Source organism: Scatophagus argus, chromosome 12 (assembly GCF_020382885.2).
Source record: "Scatophagus argus isolate fScaArg1 chromosome 12, fScaArg1.pri, whole genome shotgun sequence".
Taxonomy (NCBI): Eukaryota; Metazoa; Chordata; class Actinopteri; family Scatophagidae; genus Scatophagus; species Scatophagus argus.
The window spans coordinates 12,429,138-12,452,360 of record NC_058504.1 but is presented as its reverse complement, the minus strand read 5'-3'; the positions used below and the strand labels follow the sequence as shown (position 1 = coordinate 12,452,360).

General features: G+C 43.7%; 5 protein-coding genes across 29 annotated transcripts in view; all 5 read left to right on the top strand.

The window, feature by feature from the left end:
* Positions 1 to 23,223, top strand: part of LOC124068394 (protocadherin gamma-C5-like) — a 211,186-nt gene that overhangs the window by 161,690 nt on the left and 26,273 nt on the right. The window contains exon 1 of one of the 25 annotated variants that reach the window (XM_046406630.1): positions 19,600 to 22,992. The exons of the other annotated variants lie outside the window; for them this stretch is intronic. Coding sequence (XP_046262586.1) covers positions 20,539 to 22,992 — 2,454 coding nt within the window. The 5' untranslated portion in view covers positions 19,600 to 20,538. Of the gene's footprint in view, positions 1 to 19,599; positions 22,993 to 23,223 lie in introns of those variants that run through there. 25 annotated transcript variants of the gene reach the window in all.
* Positions 6,412 to 9,188, top strand: pcdh1g22 (protocadherin 1 gamma 22). The gene has a single exon (XM_046406660.1). The coding sequence runs from the start codon at positions 6,696 to 6,698 to the stop codon at positions 9,186 to 9,188; it is 2,493 nt and encodes an 830-aa protein (XP_046262616.1). The 5' UTR covers positions 6,412 to 6,695.
* Positions 10,042 to 12,605, top strand: LOC124068407 (protocadherin gamma-C5-like). Its single transcript, XM_046406662.1, has one exon. The coding sequence runs from the start codon at positions 10,045 to 10,047 to the stop codon at positions 12,520 to 12,522; it is 2,478 nt and encodes an 825-aa protein (XP_046262618.1). The 5' UTR covers positions 10,042 to 10,044; the 3' UTR covers positions 12,523 to 12,605.
* LOC124068397 (protocadherin gamma-C5-like) lies at positions 12,725 to 16,167 on the top strand. The gene has a single exon (XM_046406653.1). The coding sequence runs from the start codon at positions 13,510 to 13,512 to the stop codon at positions 16,150 to 16,152; it is 2,643 nt and encodes an 880-aa protein (XP_046262609.1). The 5' UTR covers positions 12,725 to 13,509; the 3' UTR covers positions 16,153 to 16,167.
* LOC124068408 (protocadherin gamma-C5-like) lies at positions 16,788 to 23,038 on the top strand. Its single transcript, XM_046406663.1, has 2 exons — positions 16,788 to 19,536; positions 22,993 to 23,038. Exons 1-2 carry the CDS (start codon positions 17,083 to 17,085, stop codon positions 23,011 to 23,013), a joined length of 2,475 nt encoding a protein of 824 aa, XP_046262619.1. The 5' UTR covers positions 16,788 to 17,082; the 3' UTR covers positions 23,014 to 23,038.

Here is a 23,223-nt window from a genome sequence, read left to right as displayed (position 1 = left end):
TAATCTTGTACAGGATAGGACCAACAAACATCCACGTTGTGTGTCAGGTGTCAAGAACACACAGCTATTTTCTCATAAATGGACAGTAAAATAAGCCTGTCAAGCCATAATTGATGAAGAACATATTTAGAATGTAATAGCCACTGATATGTTGCGTGGTCAAACATGCGGAGATGGGAAATGTATTGATTATTATGGTGCAGATCTCACCTTTACTGTGTTTCTCAGCTGCACTGATGGCAGGAAAAAAAAGCTGATTTGAGCACATTGTTTATTTTGCATGGAGCCTGAAGAGAATACAAACAAGTGTATGCATAGTCCAATTAATTGTGCTTTTCTTTGCGTGAAGTCAGGTAAACAAGATGTTTATTTGCTTAAGACCAGACCAGAGGGTTTTTTTGTTGGTGTGTTCGTGTTACAGAGATGGAGGTTTGGAGTTTCTGCTCTGGCTGATTCTCTGTGAAGGATTACACCAGAGATTAACACTGCAAATGGCGCAAAGGTTAAGTTGTGTCAAGTGCAGCAAGACCCAGAAACAGATCCACACTGGCTTCACTAAAATATTTTCTCTATTGTCAAATTCAAATTCCTCAAATTGTGTGTTTGAGTCCTCCTATTCGCATTCAAACCTTATCAAGGTCCCACATTTATTGATTTGGAAGAGGGAACGAGCCTTACTTTCCAATGGAGTAATTATGATATTATGATTATATGAACTCCATCTAATTATCATGGATTATGTTTACTTTGTAATTATATTTCATCCTGATTTCGCAATTAGAATATTTAAAGAATATTTGTTTTTATAACTGCCATCTACTCAGTCACTAGGTAACAGTGTGTCAGATTGTAGCTAAAACTGGATGGCCACTGTTCAACAGTCTTTATTGGTTTCCAGCAGTCTTCCTTTTTTCCTCCTGATCTCGTTTTTCTGCATCCCTTCCCCTCCCCCTCTCCAGCTGCACCGCTCTGCTGCAGAGAAGGAGAGACGGAGAGAAAGGAAGAGGGAGACAGCTCAGTGAAGGACATTTTGTTCAGTCTATAAAAAGTCTTTCTTCACTGTACGATGTCATTTCATTGCCTTGTAGGTCGTGACGAAAAGAAATATCTCCTGTGTATCACTTTTCAGCCATTTATCAAGAGCTTCTACATCCCAGTCCATACACATGTGCTTGGTTTGAATAATATCAGTGTACAAATATGTGTCTGTCTGAGCTTCATTTCTCTTCCTTTCATCTGTCTTCTCATTTATCCTCCCTGTTTTTTGTTTGGCATTATTGGCACCTCACAGGAAGCAGGTTGGGGATGCAAGAGAGGTGGGATGTGTTACCATAGCAACAAGCTGACTCACTGGCAGGATTGTACCATTTTTTCATTGAGCCACAGGGGTTCAGCAGCAGATGTGACCACTGAGCTGTGATGGTTTTGTGCTTTTTCTGATACTGGGGGGGATAGGAGACACCCCTGTTTTGGGCAAATCGGTGCAGCATCCTCAGACCTGGTGAGGATGAGGAAGGCGAAGGGGAGGGGGTGATCATGGCTGCTTTTTATATAGTGCTGTAATCGATGCTGCCCTGTTTGTTTTGCCTTCCTCTGTTTGAGCAAACCTATGTCTGTAGTTCATATGTTTTGTTTCTTACTAAAATTTGTATTTCTGTCATATGAAACCTACAACCTTTTGGTGAACTATTTCTTTCCTTGTTTCCTTGTTTTCCTGGTTCATTATGGATGTATCTGGCTGTCAGACCAACGCTGTGTTTTTCTATTATTTCTTAAAATTTGTCCATGTAAACAAAGAAGTCTATATTACCTACAGTGTATAGTTCAGACCACAATACACTGGTCTTATAAAAACACAGTTGCTGCTTTGCTTTGTCTAAAGAAGCCCCAGTCTGCTTTCACAAAGACACTCATACACACACACACACACACAACAGCTGTGACAAACACAGGGTCACAGAGCAGAGAATCTCATTAATAAAGCATGGATTGGTCTCAGGGCATCGCCTCGAGGCCCCCTGCTGTTGCTATGATGGTAGTGCCTTTGTGTGTCAGTGCAGTGCAGTATTTTGGTTGTGATTCACACACTGGTGCTAACCCACCAGCAATGATTGTAAAAGTGTTTTGGTTCAGGCTGAAGTTACCAACGTGTGTATATGCTTTTGTTCAAATGGGGAGTTGGTTGGTACAATAAATGATTTAGTGAATACTGTTGAAAATCTTTCACAAACCCACGATGGGATATATTGTTGGTAATGTGGCCACAGTCCAAATTATGTGACATTATTATTTATCCACTGAAGTAGAGCTACTCCCTCTGTCTGAACAATATTAATATATTTTTTAGTTCACTATAATTATCATCTCTCTTACAAGGACAGCAATAAGTTTCCCTGACTCACTAACTCATAACCCCACAAACGCACTCATATGGTGGTGTATTCTCTGTAATTCTTATCAGTTTCGATATTTTGTCTTGGATTGACACCCAGCTTGGTTCATTCTTGGTGCAGTATTTTTGAACGTGTATTATATTATGTTATCACATATATATTTTACCCCAATTTTGTTTATTTTCTTTCTGGGGAACAACAGAACAACAAAAGAGTTGTTCCAGGCTTTATATTAGTTACAGTATGTGCTGATGGGAGCTCAGCAGTATTACTAACATACTGACTGGAGGCTGTCACAGATAAAGATCAAACAACACATAATTGTTTCCACATTTTTAAACTTCAATAGCTGATGTGCACGCACAGCAGGCATTTGCTTTGGTCTCATCATGATAGACGGTTTAATATCAGCTAACAGAAATTCCATCCGCCATATGAATCACAACTCAAATTCACAACCCCGTTTGTTGTGAGCCACATGGTAAGTATGTCTGTTGCAGTACTTACCATGTGGCTCACATGGTAAGTATGTCTGTTGCTGTACTTCCCAAAGCCAGACTCTGTATGCTGACCACCAGTCTAACTGACATCCTTCCTCTGTTGTTTTTCTCTTTCATGTGTCCCCCTTGTTGCCTGGGGCTGTTCCTGTTTCCTTCCTGTCTCCTGTTAAACTCTGACTCTCCAAATAAGGTAAGACATAGTTTTAATCTACATCGCAGCACAACAACACACTGTAGGTCACCATACAGTAATAGAATTCAAATGCAAATGGAGTAGTGACATGTTTTACAGTATCCAAACATTATGCGGTGACACTGAGTCAGGCAGTTGACCAGCTGATTTTCCACAAGCAACACGCGTGTTCACATACCTGCACAAAACATGCATCACCACTGATGGTTGGTTCGATTAGACTGTTATGGACAACAGATCATGTATGACAGTGAGTGGCTTGAAGCTCCAAATATGATGCTTTTTTTTTTTCTGGCAAGGCTGTTCCAGCAAATTACATTCTATACTGGAGATAGTGGACAGACTTTAATATTAATCTAGTTTAGAGTTAAAGCCTAAATAAAACTTTGAATCAGTGTTTTTACATACCCTCTTTTTTGGGGTGCAATAGTACATTTGAACACATAAGTTGAGCAGTTCTCCCTACTAACAGGCTTATGTGGTTTAAGGAAAGTATTAGTAGGCAACACCGGCTGTTAAAGTAACTCAAGCCTGAAAGAAGTTGCGATTATACTGCCCAGCACTTTATCTTTGATTGTAGCTTGTGTTTTGGTGCTCTAGACCACAATCATGACATTACAGTCATTGAATAAGATATTGCAATGCAGTGTATAAAGAAAGCAGAAGTAACAGTACAGAAAAATGTAAACCATATGACATGAACAAGGTGTGTAAAGATGACATTGTTAAGCCTACCTGCAGTATTCTATCATATCTGTCAAAAACATAATCAGGAAGAATTATTAAATAAGAATTAAATACCCGCAAAGTGCTTATTTGCCTCAATTTAAATGATTTGAGGTGTTCTTAATACACTCAATTGCCAGTTTATTCAGTGTAAATGTCTAAAACTAAAACTGTCTAATGCAACAGTCCTCCCTTTATGAAGGTTGTCATGTTCAGTTTTTGTGGAACCTTTCAGAGAGGCATTGATTCAGTTTGTATGATCATTTCGGAGGATGTAGCTTGTGGAGCTTTTGAACTATATTGTCATGTACAGAGAAGGGTTTCTGTTGTTTGGCCCACCATCACTGAATAAATAAATAGAGAGGACAAAATAACAGAAACACCAGTTTGTGTAACACAATAAAATTCAACAGCATCTCCAGACTGACCCTGCAGCTCAATCAGCACATCTCTGAAACAGTTTGAACAAAACCAGATTAAGTAACCTGCGCAAGATTTATGACATCACTGCTGTGTTAGACTTTCTAGTTTTAGCTAAGTGGATCCATTCGACTGGTAAGTGCATGTATAACTGAGGTAGACAAATTCCAGAGGAACGTTTCATATAATGCATGCCAACGCCATCACAACACATCACTGCTGTAAAAACAACTGATTGAACACACAAACATCTAACATAGTCGTCTTATCAAAACCTAAACATACTGTATGTATGGATGGTCTCCTCTGTTAGGATGGTCCACATGTCACATGTTATAGTTCATCTGCTACAGGTTAGGATACTAACTGAAATTTCACTGCATAATGAACAAAAACTGTATGAAAATAGTGTGTGCTGCAGTGGTTAGCACAGTCACCTCACGACAAGTTCAAATCCACTGCAAAGCTGGGTCCTTTCTTTGTTGAGTGTGGATGCCCCACCTGTCTGTGTGGGTGTAAGTGTGTGTTTGTGTCTGTCCTGTGATGACCTGTCCTGTGTGTAGTGGGATAGGCTTCAGCCTGCACAGGATAACTGGGCATAGAAAACATACCAATGAATATATGGATGGAGATAAAATACCAGTTAACTTAGGTTAAAGTGAAATTACTTTAGTCTATGCAACTTCAGCATGCTGTGGTGTAGTTCAACACCTGACATGTAAAATGTGAATATAATGTGTGTTTGTGTGTTTCTTGATGCCAAATTTGCACCTGGGAAATAACATCTCTGGACTAGTAGCAAAATAGTGTCAAAATATGTAATTTCATCGTAATTTTTGTTTAATTAAATTAAATTAAAAGTAAAAATTAACATCCCTGGAGTAGCAGCAAAATAGTATCAAAATATTCAAGTCTTCAAGAAGTTATTTTCATAATTTAACCCAAAGTTATGTCATTACTTAAAATCTGAATGTCGCTTTTTCTTGCTGATAAAATGCCAGAAGTATAGAGATAGCATAACATATACTATGACTGCAAAATATAAACTTGATTATTTTAAGTGTGACATTAGATTTTTGGTTTCATGTCCTGTGTTTACTGCAGTAAAACGTAATCAGGTGTAGCCCCTGGCATATCCACTCCCGTGTTTATTCTTGTAGTAAGAAAGCAGTAAGGAGGTTTTGTTTTCCCGGCCGCCTGCCTCTCCAGCAGCGTGCAGCAGCAGCACTTGGCCGCCTGTGTGGCGCTGTCCACACTGGTGGTGCTGAAAGCAGCTCCAGTGTTGACTCCCTCCTCTCCCTCTCTACATCTCCCTCTGTCGCCCACGTCCATTTAGAGCAGGTGCCGACTGCATACTTATGACTTTACAGAATTTATTTTTCACACTAATTTACATACGCTGTAATGGTTTATTTTAGCGTTTACAGCACACAATGTACACGTTTTGAGCTTTGTTATTATTTTATGTGTAAGCTCATGAAGCCTGTTGGAAGTGAGGGGACATGCTTTAGGTATGGTGTATGGTATTTTAAATTATTTGATTGCTAGTGATGACCAAACATCTGTAAATTACCGAAGTGGATCCTGAATAATTGGTGATTTTTTTAATAACCCCTGTGTCTGTGTGTGTGTGTGTGAGAGAGAGAGAGAGAGGCACAAGAGATGTCAATACCTTCCCACCATCTGCGCTCCCCCTCCCTTTTCATTTGCTCTACAGACCTCCATACGGGTATTTTACGTCGGAATTATTTTTTTCTGAGGCTGGCTGCGAGCTGTGTAGACGTCATGGCGTATGCAGGCTGTATTGTCTTCCTTTGGCCACAGGAAGGCAATGGAGAGCCTTGTCAGCCACAAAAGCATGTGCATGCATGCAGGTACATGCTGACAACAGAACAGATGGATTAACACAAAGCATTATAGTGATCAACCATATCACATTAGTGTAATCATTTAATGATCACTAATATATTCAGTCATTTGTAAGACATATACGAAGACATTGTTATTTATAGCCTTTATCCATAATTAATGTATTGCATCATCTTCTTTTTTTAATATCCATAGCCTTAAATACACAATTAAAAGCTTTCGAGGTTACGGGGAGACTATTTAATGAGCAGTATGGCGATATTTCACAAGATAGAAGCACAATAATCAGGACTTTTTTTTGGTATGAATCATACGCTTTACGTCACTGTTCTGTGGACGTTAACTGATGCCAGGATTGGTGGAAATAGGTACACACTATCCGCCAATGAAATCCAGAGCTGTACAAAGAGATCTACTCCCTCTCATCGAGCAGCTCCACCGTCGTAACCATTACAATGTTCAGCACAGGGGGAGAGAGATGCATATGCAGACACAAAGCATGAATGTCACTGTTATGTATGAGGACGCATCTACATTGGATTATAAACCATCTGTACCTATTCAGTTAAGAAGTTGGGACTGGAGTGAAAAAATATGGGATTTATGGAACGAGGAATAATGTGGAACAAATTGCCTGCATGGCAGGTGTTTTTGTGGTGGCATCATTTCTTTCTCTTGTGGAGTACAATAGACGGACAGACTCGTTACAGCATCCCGGAGGAACTGAAACAGGGCTCAGTGGTAGGAAATCTAGCCAAAGATCTGGGTTTGGTTGTGTCTGAACTCTATCGACGCAAATTGCGGATAACCTCGGAGGCTGGTAAGCAGTATTTCAGCATGGACTTGGGGAAGGGAGAACTGGTGGTGATTGACAGGATAGATAGAGAGGAACTGTGCGGACAAAGACCGTCATGTTTGTTGCCTTTGGAAATAGTAATAGACGACCCCCTACAGCTGCATAGAGTCGAAATTGAAATCCAGGATATAAACGATAATTCACCCAGTTTTCTGACCAAAGAGAAAGCAGTGAAAATCGCAGAGCTGGTAAATCCAGGCGCGCGATTTCCGTTAGAGAGTGCAGAGGATCCCGATGTCGGCAGCAATTCTGTACGCTCTTACCTCATAAGCAAAAACGACAATTTCAAATTAATCGTTAAAACGCACAAGGATGGCAGAAAAATCCCTGAACTGGTCCTTGAAAAACCACTTGATCGAGAGAAGCTGCCTGTACACAAACTTATCCTCACTGCTGTAGATGGTGGAGATCCTGTGCGCTCAGGGACATCTGAAATTACAGTTATAGTACTTGACAACAATGATAATGCGCCACAGTTTGAGAGACAGCTGTATGAAGCCAACGTCAGCGAAAATGCAACACCAGGAACTGAAATACTGCAGGTTAGAGCTACGGATGCAGACGAAGGACTAAATGGAGAAATTGAATATTTTTTCGCAGAGCGAACTACAGATCTGATTTTATCATTGTTTGACATTGAACCATCTACCGGAGCTATTACTGTTAAAGGAGCTTTAGATCATGAAACGAACTCCTTACACAGATTTGACATAACCGCTAAAGACAAAGGTAATCCTGAGATGGATGGGCATTGTGGCGTCGAAATTAAAATAGCTGACATTAACGATAATATTCCTGAAATAATTGTAACGTCTTTAACAACACCTGTCCCCGAAGATTCTGCAGTCGGGACAGTTATTGCATTGATAAGTGCAAAAGATCCAGATTCGGGTGACAATGGCAAAGTAACGTTGAGGGTGTCTTCCAAATCCCCCTTCAAGTTAAATCCTTCGGTCTCTAACTATTACTCATTAGTAACGAGTGGGCCACTTGACCGCGAAAGAAATGGCGAGTATAGTGTCAAGATAAGTGCTACTGATTCCGGAAAGCCACCATTATCAAGTGAAAAAGTAATACTCGTTGAGTTGTTAGATGTAAATGACAACCCACCAGTTTTCTCTATACCCTCTTATGTCATTTATGTTAAGGAGAACCATCCTCCTGGGAAAATCTTGTGCTCAGTGTCAGCAGTTGATCCGGATTTGGGTGAAAACGCCAAAGTGTCCTACTCCATACTGGACTCTAAAGTGCAGGACGTTTCTGTCTCGTCTTATGTTTACATTAACTCGGATAACGGCAGCATCTACAGCATGCACTCGTTTGACTATGAGAAACTGAAGGTGTTTGAGATTCGGGTCCAGGCAAAGGACCAGGGCTCTCCGTCCCTCAGCAGCAACGCCACCGTCCATGTTTTTATCCTGGACCAGAACGACAATGCCCCCGCTGTTATTTACCCCTCGTCCGCTGCCCTGGGCTCCCTGTCTCATCAGAGGATGCCCCGCTCCGCTAAAGCGGGTCACCTGGTTACTAAGGTGACGGCCGTGGACGCTGACTCGGGCCATAACGCCTGGATCTCGTACAGAGTGGCGGAGGCCACAGACGCCTCTCTGTTCACTGTCAACCAGTACACAGGGGAGGTGAGGACTAAACGCGCTGTGTCCGAGCAGGACGACTCCTCTCAGAGGCTGCTTATTGAGATCAAGGACGACGGGGAGCCGGTCCAGTCCGCCACCGTCACGGTGTCCATCCTGCTGGAGGACGGCCTCCACGAGCCCATCTTAGACCTCCGACAGAAGGCGGTGGAGCCCAGCAAGAAAAGTGGGAGACTCACCCTTTATTTGATCGTGTCTCTGGCCTCGGTGTCCGTGCTGTCTCTGGTGACTTTTGTCATCTTAGCGGTTAAATGCATCAGGAACAGCAGGAGCAGCGGCAGCTGCTGCATGAGACGGGGCGACTGTGATGATTACAAGAACCCCAACAGAAACCTGCAGATTCAGCTGAACACTGATGGACCTATAAAGTACGTGGAGGTCCTGGGAGGAGACATGTTGTCTCAGAGTCAGTCCTTCAGGTCCTGCATGTCTCCCATGTCAGAGTACAGTGATTTCACTCTGATTAAACCCAGCAGCACCACTGACTTTAGAGAGGTGATCAGTGTCCTGGATGCGTCCTTACCCGACAGCACGTGGACCTTTGAGAGTCAGCAGGTGAGCAGAGAAAACAATCACTGATCTGAATCATGAAGAAAAATTAACATTACTATTCCTTCTTTAGTTCAAAAAATACTCAACTGCCACACAGTCTGTTGTGACAGTCAGCCAACTGTGCAAGAAAAATCTATCTGTCTATCTATCTATCATTTAAAATAAATGTGTTCAAAATGCACACACAACGTACACAAACACATTTCCATAGCCATTTCTCAATAGTTCAGCACCACGAATGTGGACAGCGACTCATTGGAGTTCAGGAACGCTTGCAAGCTGTGATTGTGTTACTAAGTGTGTTTAGTATCTTCTGTCCGCTTTACAGAAATAACTGCTATTTGCTTAAATTGTTTAAAGTTATTTATTTAAAGAAAGGCCCCTCATTGCACAGATTACGGTTGTTTACACCTGTGGTTGCATTAGCCAGGCATATTTCCTGTTCTTTTTTATTTCGTTCGTTCTTTCTTTCCTAACTAAAAAGCATTTGCATCCTTTACCGATTAATAAGCCTGTAAATTAACTGCCTTTGGTTAAATTGAAGAGAAGCGAGCAGAACTGATGCTGCGACTTTAAGAGTGTCGATCCGGTCTCCTCTCATTGGATGAGAGGGATGGATGCTGTGCACCAATAGGATTCAGAACTGTACAAAGCAATCTTGCCCCAGCCCCCATGCAGCCCCAGTAACACGAAGGATGCAACGACGTAGGAAGAGACACAACAATGAGCTCGTATTTTTTAAACGAACATTTTATATTTTAGCTAACAGTCATGCTCAGTAATTGTGAAAGATTTTCTGTTGGTGTTACAACTCCGATGATGGATTTTAACATTGTTCTATACAATATGTCGACTGGAATTACTACATTATAGCGGATCAAGGATGACAAAGAGAATGGGATACCGAGACTGGAGATGGCAGGCGCTTTGGTGGCATCATTTCTTTCTCTTGTGGAGTACAATAGACGGACAGACTCGTTACAGCATCCCGGAGGAGCTGAAACAGGGCTCAGTGGTAGGAAATCTAGCCAAAGATCTCGGGCTGGGAGTATCTGAGATTTTTGACCGCAAGCTGCGTGTCGCCTCTGAGGCTGGTGAGCAGTATTTCAGTGTGGATGCGGGGAAGGGCGAGCTGGTGGTGAATGACAGAATAGACAGAGAGGCTTTATGTGGACAAAGCGCCAGCTGCGTGTTACCTCTGCAAGTTGTTATTGAAGACCCATTGCAGCTTTTTCGCGTTGAGGTAGAAATCCAAGACATTAACGATAACGCGCCTAAATTTCCATCAAATGATATCACATTGGAGGTTGCTGAATCTACCGCTTTAGGGGTTCGTTTTCCATTAGAGAGCGCCATAGACCCAGATGTTGGCAGTAATTCTTTGAAATCTTATACACTCAGTAAAGATGAATGTTTTAATATTAGAGTTAAAGACGTTGCCGGTGGAAGGAAAGTCCCTGAATTAATTTTAGCAAAAAATTTAGATAGAGAGAAAAAGGCTGTTCATAAACTTTTGCTGACAGCTGTAGATGGAGGCAACCCCGCGAGATCAGGGACCATTCAGCTGTCTATCACAGTTCTGGACATCAACGATAACGTTCCAGCTTTTGAGAAAACGTTGTATAAAGTATCTGTTAGTGAAAACGCTGCAGAGGGGGCACTGATAGTACAGACCAAAGCGACAGACATGGACGATGGTCAAAACGGAGAGATAGAATACTCATTTGGCGCTCACACACCAGATACTGTTCTCTCTGTTTTTAGTATTGATGAAATATCGGGAACAATATTTCTTAAAGGAAAACTAGATTTCGAATCAAATACAAATTATGAATTTGACGTAAGTGCAAAAGACAAAGGTAGTCCGAGAATGGAGGGGCATTGTACTTTGAATGTTGAAGTTTTAGATGTTAACGATAATGCCCCAGAAATAATTCTCACCTCTCACCCGAAGCCAGTGCGCGAAGACTCTCCTAATGGCACTGTAGTGGCTTTAATCAGTGCCAGAGATCTTGACTCCGATGTTAACGGCAAAGTTTCTTTACATCTTCCCAAGAAATCTCCATTTGCCCTAAAACCATCGTTTTCTCACAATTATGCTCTGGTTACCAGTGGTATTTTAGATCGAGAAAATATCTGGGAGTATAATATTGAGATAACAGCCACTGATTCAGGCTCTCCTCCTCTGTCCAGTAAAAAGATTATCCATGTCAGCGTCACTGATGTGAATGACAACCCTCCTGTATTCACTCAGCCCTCCTATAATGTGTATTTAAAAGAGAATGGGGTACCAGGGTCCATACTGTATTCAGTGTCAGCATCTGATCTGGATTTTGGTGAAAACGCCAAAGTGTCCTACTCCATACTGGACTCTAAAGTGCAGGACGTTTCTGTCTCGTCTTATGTTTACATTAACTCGGATAACGGCAGCATCTACAGCATGCACTCGTTTGACTATGAGAAACTGAAGGTGTTTGAGATTCGGGTCCAGGCAAAGGACCAGGGCTCTCCGTCCCTCAGCAGCAACGCCACCATCCATGTTTTTATCCTGGACCAGAACGACAATGCCCCCGCTGTTATTTACCCCTCGTCCGCTGCCCTGGGCTCCCTGTCTCATCAGAGGATGCCCCGCTCCGCTAAAGCGGGTCACCTGGTTACTAAGGTGACGGCCGTGGACGCTGACTCGGGCCATAACGCCTGGATCTCGTACAGAGTGGCGGAGGCCACAGACGTCTCTCTGTTCACTGTCAACCAGTACACAGGGGAGGTGAGGACTAAACGCGCTGTGTCCGAGCAGGACGACTCCTCTCAGAGGCTGCTTATTGAGATCAAGGACGACGGGGAGCCGGTCCAGTCCGCCACCGTCACGGTGTCCATCCTGTTGGAGGACGGCCTCCACGAGCCCATCTTAGACCTCCGACAGAAGGCGTCCGAGCCCAGCAAGAAAAGTGGGAGACTCACCCTTTATTTGATCGTGTCTCTGGCCTCGGTGTCCGTGTTGTCTCTGGTGACTTTTGTCATCTTAGCGGTTAAATGCATCAGGAACAGCAGGAGCAGCGGCAGCTGCTGCATGAGACGGAGCGACTGTGATGATTACAAGAACCCCAACAGAAACCTGCAGATTCAGCTGAACACTGATGGACCTATAAAGTACGTGGAGGTCCTGGGAGGAGACATGTTGTCTCAGAGTCAGTCCTTCAGGTCCTGCATGTCTCCCATGTCAGAGTACAGTGATTTCACTCTGATTAAACCCAGCAGCACCACTGACTTTAGAGAGGTGATCAGTGTCCTGGATGCGTCCTTGCCCGACAGCACGTGGACCTTTGAGAGTCAGCAGGTGAGCAGAGAAAATAATCACTGATCTGAATAATGAAGAAAAGTCAACATTACCATTCCTTCTTTAGTTCAGGAAATAATCAACTGCCACGCAGTCTGCTATGACAGTCAGCCAACTGTGCAAGAAAAAAAACTGTCTATCTATCTATCTATCTATCTATCTCAAGCTGTCTGGCTGTTCTGTGTCTCTACAGCACTTCATGTGTCGGTGTTGGACTGCCTGTCTCCCCTCTTTCCTGTATGGTCTTTTAAATTTAATTTTGTATTGTGTTTCACAACATTTCTTTAAAATTTAATTTCAAAGTTTGAAAATCAAATTCATGTGCAAAAAATAATTCTAGCACCAGTAACATAGTTGTGAAAGCGTGCATCATTTTTATGTCACACCCACAATTCAGCACCGTGAGAGTGGACAGCAACTGTGAAATCTCCGGTCAGGAGACAGTGATGATTCATTTACTCACTCCAGTTATTTGGACAACATAAACGTCTAATACATTTTCATGCTTTCTCTATGTTTTTCTCTTATTTGACATGAAGTTTTAGTTTTGCAGTTAGTTTGATGTACGGGGTGCAATGTGTTTTTCATTTGTCTTTGCTGTTTGAAAAGGACTATTCTCATATCATTTCTTATTCACTGATATCTGTCATAATCATCCCACATGAAAGCTCACAAAAAGAATAGATGCTGCCTCTTTAAGAGTGTCGATCAGTTTCCCTCTCATTGGGTGGTGGAAATGGATGCTATGGACCAATAGGATTTAGAATTGTACAAAGCAATCTAGTCCCTGCCCCCATGCAGCCGTAGCACTGTAACATTTTGAATGCAAGGAGCTGGCGGAAAGACGGTCATGAGCTCCCATTTTCTAAGACCTAAATGTATGATTTTTTTTTACAGTCATGCTCAACGATTGCGATAGTTTTACTTTGTGGGGATTTCTTGGCATCATGGATTCCAACGTTGTTATAAACAAAATTTCGATTGGAATTGCTGTGTTATAGCGGACCCAGGATGACAAAGACAATAGGATACCGAGACTGGAGATGGCTTACGCTTTGGTGGCATCATTTCTTTCTCTTGTGGAGTACAATAGACGGACAGACTCGTTACAGCATCCCGGAGGAACTGAAACAGGGCTCAGTGGTAGGAAATCTAGCCAAAGATCTGGGTTTGGGACTATCAGACATTTTTGACCGCAAGCTGCGTGTCGCCTCCGAGGCTGGTGAGCAGTATTTCAGTGTGGATGCGGGGAAGGGCGAGCTGGTGGTGAATGACAGAATAGACAGAGAGGCTTTATGTGGACAAAGCGCCAGCTGTGTGTTACCTCTGCAAGTTGTTGTTGAAAATCCTTTGCAATCCCATCGAATTGAAGTGGAAATAAGAGACACAAATGACAATTCTCCGAGTTTTCTTTCACGTGAGATTAACCTTAAAATACCAGAATCAGTTGCGATTGGCAGACGTTTTCTTTTGGAGAGCGCGGAGGACCCTGATGTGGGAAGCAATTCTTTGAAAACGTACTCTCTAAGCAAAAATGACTATTTTTCTCTTAAATTTAAGGATACAAAAGATGGTAAAGCTGTCCCAGAATTAGCGCTAGAAAAGCCGTTAGACCGGGAAAAGAATGCTCTCCATCAGCTGGTGCTGACCGCGTTAGATGGGGGGACACCAGTCAAATCGGGGACCTCTAAGATCATCATTAATGTGCTTGATATTAACGACAATTCCCCAACATTCAGTGAAAATGAATACAAAGTCTCCTTAAAGGAAAACAGCACCAAAGGAACGTTTGTAATCAGAGTTACAGCTACAGATGCAGACGATGGTCTGAATGGTGAAGTTAAATATTCTTTCGGGTCCCGCACTCCAGACTTTGTGTTATCAACATTTGAAATCAGTGAAATAACAGGAGAGATCGTATTAAAAGGAGAGTTAGATTATGAAAGCTTTAAATCATACCTTATCTATGTGACAGCTAAAGACAAAGGCACTCCTGAAATGGAGGGTCACTGTCGTGTGCATTTGGACGTAGAAGACATTAACGATAATGTTCCAGAAATTACGCTCACTTCAACACCCAGTCCTGTCCGCGAGGACGCACCAAGTGACACAGTAGTGGCTTTGATCAGTGCACGAGACCTTGACTCCGGTGACAATGGTAAAGTGACTTTAAAGATTCCCAAACGATCTTCATTCACTCTAAAACCATCCTACTCGAATAATTATGAACTGGTGACCAGTGGTCCTTTAGACCGAGAGAGTTTCTCACAGTATAACATTGAGATAACAGCCACTGATTCAGGCTCTCCTCCTCTCTCTAGTAAGAAAATTATACCTGTCAGCGTCACTGATGTGAATGACAACCCTCCTGTATTCACTCAGCCCTCCTATAATGTTTATTTAAAAGAGAATGGAGTACCAGGGTCCATACTGTATTCAGTGTCAGCATCTGATCTGGATTTTGGTGAAAACGCCAAAGTGTCCTACTCCATACTGGACTCTAAAGTGCAGGACGTTTCTGTCTCGTCTTATGTTTACATTAACTCGGATAACGGCAGCATCTACAGCATGCACTCGTTTGACTATGAGAAACTGAAGGTGTTTGAGATTCGGGTCCAGGCAAAGGACCAGGGCTCTCCGTCCCTCAGCAGCAACGCCACCGTCCATGTTTTTATCCTGGACCAGAACGACAATGCCCCCGCTGTTATTTACCCCTCGTCCGCTGCCCTGGGCTCCCTGTCTCATCAGAGGATGCCCCGCTCCGCTAAAGCGGGTCACCTGGTTACTAAGGTGACGGCCGTGGACGCTGACTCGGGCCATAACGCCTGGATCTCGTACAGAGTGGCGGAGGCCACAGACGCCTCTCTGTTCACTGTCAACCAGTACACAGGGGAGGTGAGGACTAAACGCGCCGTGTCCGAGCAGGACGACTCCTCTCAGAGGCTGCTTATTGAGATCAAGGACGACGGGGAGCCGGTCCAGTCCGCCACCGTCACGGTGTCCATCCTGCTGGAGGACGGCCTCCACGAGCCCATCTTAGACCTCCGACAGAAGGCGGTGGAGCCCAGCAAGAAAAGTGGGAGACTCACCCTTTATTTGATCGTGTCTCTGGCCTCGGTGTCCGTGCTGTCTCTGGTGACTTTTGTCATCTTAGCGGTTAAATGCATCAGGAACAGCAGGAGCAGCGGCAGCTGCTGCATGAGACGGAGCGACTGTGATGATTACAAGAACCCCAACAGAAACCTGCAGATTCAGCTGAACACTGATGGACCTATAAAGTACGTGGAGGTCCTGGGAGGAGACATGTTGTCTCAGAGTCAGTCCTTCAGGTCCTGCATGTCTCCCATGTCAGAGTACAGTGATTTCACTCTGATTAAACCCAGCAGCACCACTGACTTTAGGGAGGTGATCAGTGTGCTGGATGCGTCCTTACCCGACAGCACGTGGACCTTTGAGAGCCAGCAGGTGAGCAGAGAGTTAAATAATCCTTTATGTGTATGTTCTCTCACGAGATTCCCTTTTTTTAATTACTCTTTTTCACATTTCTTGTCTGTCGAGGGATTTGTTTTTATATGCAGTCAATCTTGTAGAATATTATCACAATATGATTTATATTTGAAAAAAAATGAAATAATATTTAACAGGGCTATATAGTATTCACTCACACGGTGTATATCATAATCGTGTTATTTTTATATACATCAAACTGAATTTTATGGTTTAACTTTGAAGCACATGCGCGTGCTCTGGAAATTGCTTGATAAAGAGAATAAGTAAAAATGTATGTTCACTTGACTCATTGTCACGTATTTTAGCCAGAATGTAAGGTTTGGACCTGCTTATACATCACTGCTGTCACATGCTGCTCCAACACTTCGCACGTCTTCCGATTTATAGACTGACAGCTGCTTTGGAGCTTTATGAGAATCTCTGTTGTGTCATTGGATGATAATCTCCTTCAAACAGTCACGCAAAATTGGCACCTGTGAGCACATACCAGTCGTATTGTAAATTAGCTAATCGAGATCTTTCTTTTAATTTGCTTAAGTGTAGATCTGATTTATAAGACACCTTGGAAAACTGATGAGAATGTAGTCACGGAAATGACAGTTTGAGTGAATTCACAAGAATTGCTCAATCTTAAATATCGAAATAAAGAGAAAATATGTCTTATAATTTTCATAAACTTGTCCAGTTGTGATACTAACTGGAATAAGCACCGCACTGTGCCATTTTATACCTTCTTAGTTTGCATTGCTGGGTCTGGAACACATTTCTGCTTCGATCTTATTGGGTGTCGGGTAGATGCTGTGGTCCAATAGCATTAGGAGATGTACAAAGAGATCTACTCCCTCCCCCATCACCCACCACTGTAGCCTGTATATTGCTGCGAGCCCGAGGTGAGAGGAGGGTGCACTTAAACACTCGGATAAAATAATATACCTTAAATTTGCATCTCATGATGTATAAATATGGGTGTTTTTGGTGCACGGCGAGTTCATTGTTGGTGGATTTTTCAGCTGACCTTTTTTATTCTGAACAATAATTCGATGGGGAATAACGAGTTGTTGTAACGCATCGGGGATGACAAAGAGAATGGGATACCGAGACTGGAGATGGCTTACGCTTTGGTGGCATCATTTCTTTCTCTTGTGGAGTACAATACACGGACAGACTCGTTACAGCATCCCGGAGGAGCTGGAACTGGGCTCTATGGTTGGAAATCTAGCCAAAGATCTGGGTTTGGGATTATCAGACATTTTTGACCGCAAGCTGCGTGTCGCCTCCGAGGCTGGTGAGCAGTATTTCAGTGTGGATGCGGGGAAGGGCGAGCTGGTGGTGAATGACAGAATAGACAGAGAGGCTTTATGTGGACAAAGCGCCAGCTGCGTGTTACCTCTGCAAGTAGTGATAGAAAACCCGCTACAGTTACACAGGATAGAAGTGGAAATAAGAGACGTAAATGACAACGCTCCTAGTTTCCTTAAAAACGACCATGTAATAGAAATTGCTGAGTCCACCGTTGTCGGTGTGCGTTTTCCATTAGAGAGTGCGGAGGATCCCGATGTTGGGAGTAACGGATTGAAGACGTACACACTAAGCAAAGATGACTGCTTTACTTTAAAAGTAAAAGAAATAGAAAATGGACGAAAAATACCAGAATTGGTATTAAATAAATCATTAGATCGCGAGAAAAAAGCCATTCACAATTTATTTCTTACTGCTATGGACGGAGGCAATCCGGTCAAATCTGGGACTTCAAAAATAACCATAAACGTGCTTGATAATAACGACAATGTGCCGTTATTCGAAAATACTTTGTATAAAATCGCTGTTCAAGAAAACAGTGCAAACGGCTCGTTTGTGATTGCAACAAAAGCAACCGACATAGACGAGGGTCCAAATGGAGAGATTGAATACTCGCTCGGCATCCACACACCACCATCGGTGCTGTCATTATTTCATATCGATGCTGTGACGGGAGACATATTTTTAAAAAACCAGCTGGACCACGAAACTCAAACCTCCTATCGAATAGACATTAGTGCAAAAGACAAAGGCTTGCCTAAGATGGAGGGTCACTGCAGCGTGCAGGTGGATGTCTTAGACGTAAATGATAACGCCCCAGAAATTGTTCTAACTTCAAAACCCACTTTTGTACCCGAAGACTCGCTCAGCGGGACTGTAGTTGCTTTGCTCAGCGTCCGTGATATTGATTCAGGTGATAATGGCAAAGTGAAGTTACAGCTTCCCAAACGATCTCCCTTCACTTTAAAACCCTCCTTTTCTAATAACTATGCTCTGGTGACCAGTGGAGTTTTAGATCGAGAAAGCGTCGCCGAATATAACATAGAAATAACAGCCACTGATTCAGGCTCTCCTCCTCTGTCCAGTAAAAAGATTATACCTGTCAGCGTCACTGATGTGAATGACAACCCTCCTGTATTCACTCAGCCGTCCTATAATGTGTATTTAAAAGAGAATGGGGTACCAGGGTCCATACTGTATTCAGTGTCAGCATCTGATCTGGATTTTGGTGAAAACGCCAAAGTGTCCTACTCCATACTGGACTCTAAAGTGCAGGACGTTTCTGTCTCGTCTTATGTTTACATTAACTCGGATAACGGCAGCATCTACAGCATGCACTCGTTTGACTATGAGAAACTGAAGGTGTTTGAGATTCGGGTCCAGGCAAAGGACCAGGGCTCTCCGTCCCTCAGCAGCAACGCCACCGTCCATGTTTTTATCCTGGACCAGAACGACAATGCCCCCGCTGTTATTTACCCCTCGTCCGCTGCCCTGGGCTCCCTGTCTCATCAGAGGATGCCCCGCTCCGCTAAAGCGGGTCACCTGGTTACTAAGGTGACGGCCGTGGACGCTGACTCGGGCCACAACGCCTGGATCTCGTACAGAGTGGCGGAGGCCACAGACGCCTCTCTGTTCACTGTCAACCAGTACACAGGGGAGGTGAGGACTAAACGCGCTGTGTCCGAGCAGGACGACTCGTCTCAGAGGCTGCTTATTGAGATCAAGGACGACGGGGAGCCGGTCCAGTCCGCCACCGTCACGGTGTCCATCCTGCTGGAGGACGGCCTCCACGAGCCCATCTTAGACCTCCGACAGAAGGCGGTCGAGCCCAGCAAGAAAAGCGGGAGACTCACCCTTTATTTGATCGTGTCTCTGGCCTCGGTGTCCGTGCTGTCTCTGGTGACTTTTGTCATCTTAGCGGTTAAATGCATCAGGAACAGCAGGAGCAGCGGCAGCTGCTGCATGAGACGGAGCGACTGTGATGATTACAAGAACCCCAACAGAAACCTGCAGATTCAGCTGAACACTGATGGACCTATAAAGTACGTGGAGGTCCTGGGAGGAGACATGTTGTCTCAGAGTCAGTCCTTCAGGTCCTGCATGTCTCCCATGTCAGAGTACAGTGATTTCACTCTGATTAAACCCAGCAGCACCACTGACTTTAGGGAGGTGATCAGTGTGCTGGATGCGTCCTTGCCCGACAGCACGTGGACCTTTGAGAGCCAGCAGGTGAGCAGATGACAGTTAATTTTGATGTCTTCTTCGTAGTTTTTTGGTCAGCTTCCATATTTGCATGATATATTATGATGTTGTTTTGGTTGTCGACCAAATGGGTGTTGCGATGTTGTGTTTTTTCATGGTAAAACTGACAGCTGTCTTGCTCGTTTTTTTATTATTTCTTTTTTTAAAACAATCTCATCTGCTGAAAAATATACAAGGAGCACTGTGGTATAGCTTGTGTCAGGTGTGCACTTGGATAAGTCTGTTTTTAAGTGCGTAATTAATAATATGTTGCACAGATACCATTGCTTTAGTAGTTTGAAACTGACTCAAAAGATGGAAGTCAAGTAGACCCAAAAATAGAACCTGTTGAGTATCACGATCGTTTTCAAAACTACTTTTCCCCCTCTTATTTTCCAACATAACCACAAATGTCATTTCTGACTGGGGGGAGATTTTTTTTTTCTTTTTTCCCCACACAGTCCTTGTTAGGGTGAATGGGGTTTTGACTTGGCTGTTCTCCTCTGTTAATTTGCTCCATATCCACATTCTTTTATGTAAATGTAAATTTCTTTGTATAAATTGCCTATAGTTTTAGCACCACAATTTTAAAACCACACTAGTAAAGCTGATCGCACACCCCTCACACGCAGCAGTGCATCTACAGGCTGATTCTCCTAAGCAGAGCTGTGTCTTTAAAAGCACTACCGAGGCCACTTCCTATTGGATGCTAGTGATAGATGCTGTGCACCAATCGCATGCAGCATTGTACAAAGAGATCTACCCCTTCCCTCTTGCAGCCTCAGCACTGTGAACGTTAACAATGCACAGAGCTGGAGGACGGTGGGTGATGCGCTCGTACCTCGGGGCTGGAAGAGAAATCGTTAATTTAAAATTCAGACATGAACAAAAATTATACTTACAATTTTATGGGACAAACTGATGCTCATTGGGTCTGGATAATGACTTCGACTTTTTCTGTGGAGATCAACACATTCTAACGGATAAGGGATGACAAAGACAATGGGATACCGAGACTGGAGATGGCAGGCGCTTTGGTGGCATCATTTCTTTCTCTTGTGGAGTACAATAGACGGACAGACTCGTTACAGCATCCCGGAGGAGCTGAAACAGGGCTCAGTGGTAGGAAATCTAGCCAAAGATCTCGGGCTGGGAGTATCTGAGATTTTTGACCGCAAGCTGCGTGTCGCCTCTGAGGCTGGTGAGCAGTATTTCAGTGTGGATGCGGGGAAGGGCGAGCTGGTGGTGAATGACAGAATAGACAGAGAGGCTTTATGTGGACAAAGCGCCAGCTGTGTGTTACCTCTGCAAGTAGTTATTGAAAACCCTCTAAATTTACATCGGATTGAAGTAGAAATAAAAGATATAAATGACAATTCGCCCAATTTTCATACAAAAGAACTGTCTTTAAAAATTTCTGAATCGGCAGCAGTGGGGACTCGATTTCCCCTGGAGAGCGCAGAAGATTCTGACGTCGGCAGTAATTCAGTTAAATCCTACATGTTGACTAAAAACGACTGTTTTACGTTGAAAATGAAAGAAGTTGAGGACGGGAAAACAGTCCCTGAGTTAGTGTTAGAGAAGCCACTTGACCGAGAGAAGAAAGCAGTTCATCAGCTGCTGCTGACTGCATTAGACGGGGGGAACCCAGTCATGTCTGGTACCTCAGAGATCACGATCACGGTGCTTGACGTAAACGACAATTTTCCAGTTTTCGATAAGAATGTTTATAAAGTTTCTTTAGGAGAAAATACTGCAAAGGATACCTTTGTCATCAAAATTACAGCAACTGATGCTGACGAGGGCCCAAACGCAGAAGTGAAATTCTCTTTTGGTTCGCGGACACCTGATTCTGTTTTATCAATATTTGAAATCAGTTCATTAACAGGAGAGATTCATTTGAAAGGAGACTTAGATTATGAAAGAACAACGTCCTACAAAATTGAAATAACCGCAAAGGACAATGGGTATCCTCAAATGGAGAGCCAGTGTCGTTTACAGATAGATGTTGTAGATGTAAATGATAACACTCCAGAAATTGTTCTCACCTCTAAACCGCAGCCGGTGCGCGAAGACGCACCAAGTGGCACAGTGGTGGCGTTGCTGAACACACGTGACGCGGACTCTGGTAATAACAGCAAAGTGACATTACAGCTACCCAAACGTTCTCCTTTCGCCCTAAAACCATCATTTTCTAATAATTATGCACTGGTGACCAGTGGTCCTTTAGACCGAGAGAGTTTCTCACAGTATAACATTGAGATAACAGCCACTGATTCAGGCTCTCCTCCTCTCTCTAGTAAAAATATTATCCATGTCAGCGTCACTGATGTGAATGACAACCCTCCTGTATTCACTCAGCCCTCCTATAATGTATATTTAAAAGAGAATGGAGTACCAGGGTCCATACTGTATTCAGTGTCAGCATCTGATCTGGATTTTGGTGAAAACGCCAAAGTGTCCTACTCCATACTGGACTCTAAAGTGCAGGACGTTTCTGTCTCGTCTTATGTTTACATTAACTCGGATAACGGCAGCATCTACAGCATGCACTCGTTTGACTATGAGAAACTGAAGGTGTTTGAGATTCGGGTCCAGGCAAAGGACCAGGGCTCTCCGTCCCTCAGCAGCAACGCCACCGTCCATGTTTTTATCCTGGACCAGAACGACAATGCCCCCGCTGTTATTTACCCCTCGTCCGCTGCCCTGGGCTCCCTGTCTCATCAGAGGATGCCCCGCTCCGCTAAAGCGGGTCACCTGGTTACTAAGGTGACGGCCGTGGATGCTGACTCGGGCCATAACGCCTGGATCTCGTACAGAGTGGCAGAGGCCACAGACGCCTCTCTGTTCACTGTCAACCAGTACACAGGGGAGGTGAGGACTAAACGCGCTGTGTCCGAGCAGGACGACTCCTCTCAGAGGCTGCTTATTGAGATCAAGGACGACGGGGAGCCGGTCCAGTCCGCCACCGTCACGGTGTCCATCCTGCTGGAGGACGGCCTCCACGAGCCCATCTTAGACCTCCGACAGAAGGCGGTCGAGCCCAGCAAGAAAAGTGGGAGACTCACCCTTTATTTGATCGTGTCTCTGGCCTCGGTGTCCGTGCTGTCTCTGGTGACTTTTGTCATCTTAGCGGTTAAATGCATCAGGAACAGCAGGAGCAGCGGCAGCTGCTGCATGAGACGGAGCGACTGTGATGATTACAAGAACCCCAACAGAAACCTACAGATTCAGCTGAACACTGATGGACCTATAAAGTACGTGGAGGTCCTGGGAGGAGACATGTTGTCTCAGAGTCAGTCCTTCAGGTCCTGCATGTCTCCCATGTCAGAGTACAGTGATTTCACTCTGATTAAACCCAGCAGCACCACTGACTTTAGAGAGGTGATCAGTGTCCTGGATGCGTCCTTGCCCGACAGCACGTGGACCTTTGAGAGCCAGCAGGTGAGCAGGAATCTACTGTAGGTATAGCTAATCTGCAATTTTGTAAACTGTAAATACTTACTTATGTGAGCTCTTAATGGTATTTTCATGGGGCTCCCTCACAATCATTTTTTTCATGTTTCATATATTTATTTTGTTGGTTTAGTTTGCTATATTGTTTGGAATTCTGGTGATATTTCCTATTGACTGTCCTAATCGTATCTTACACTTGTGCTATGCTTCATCTATTCT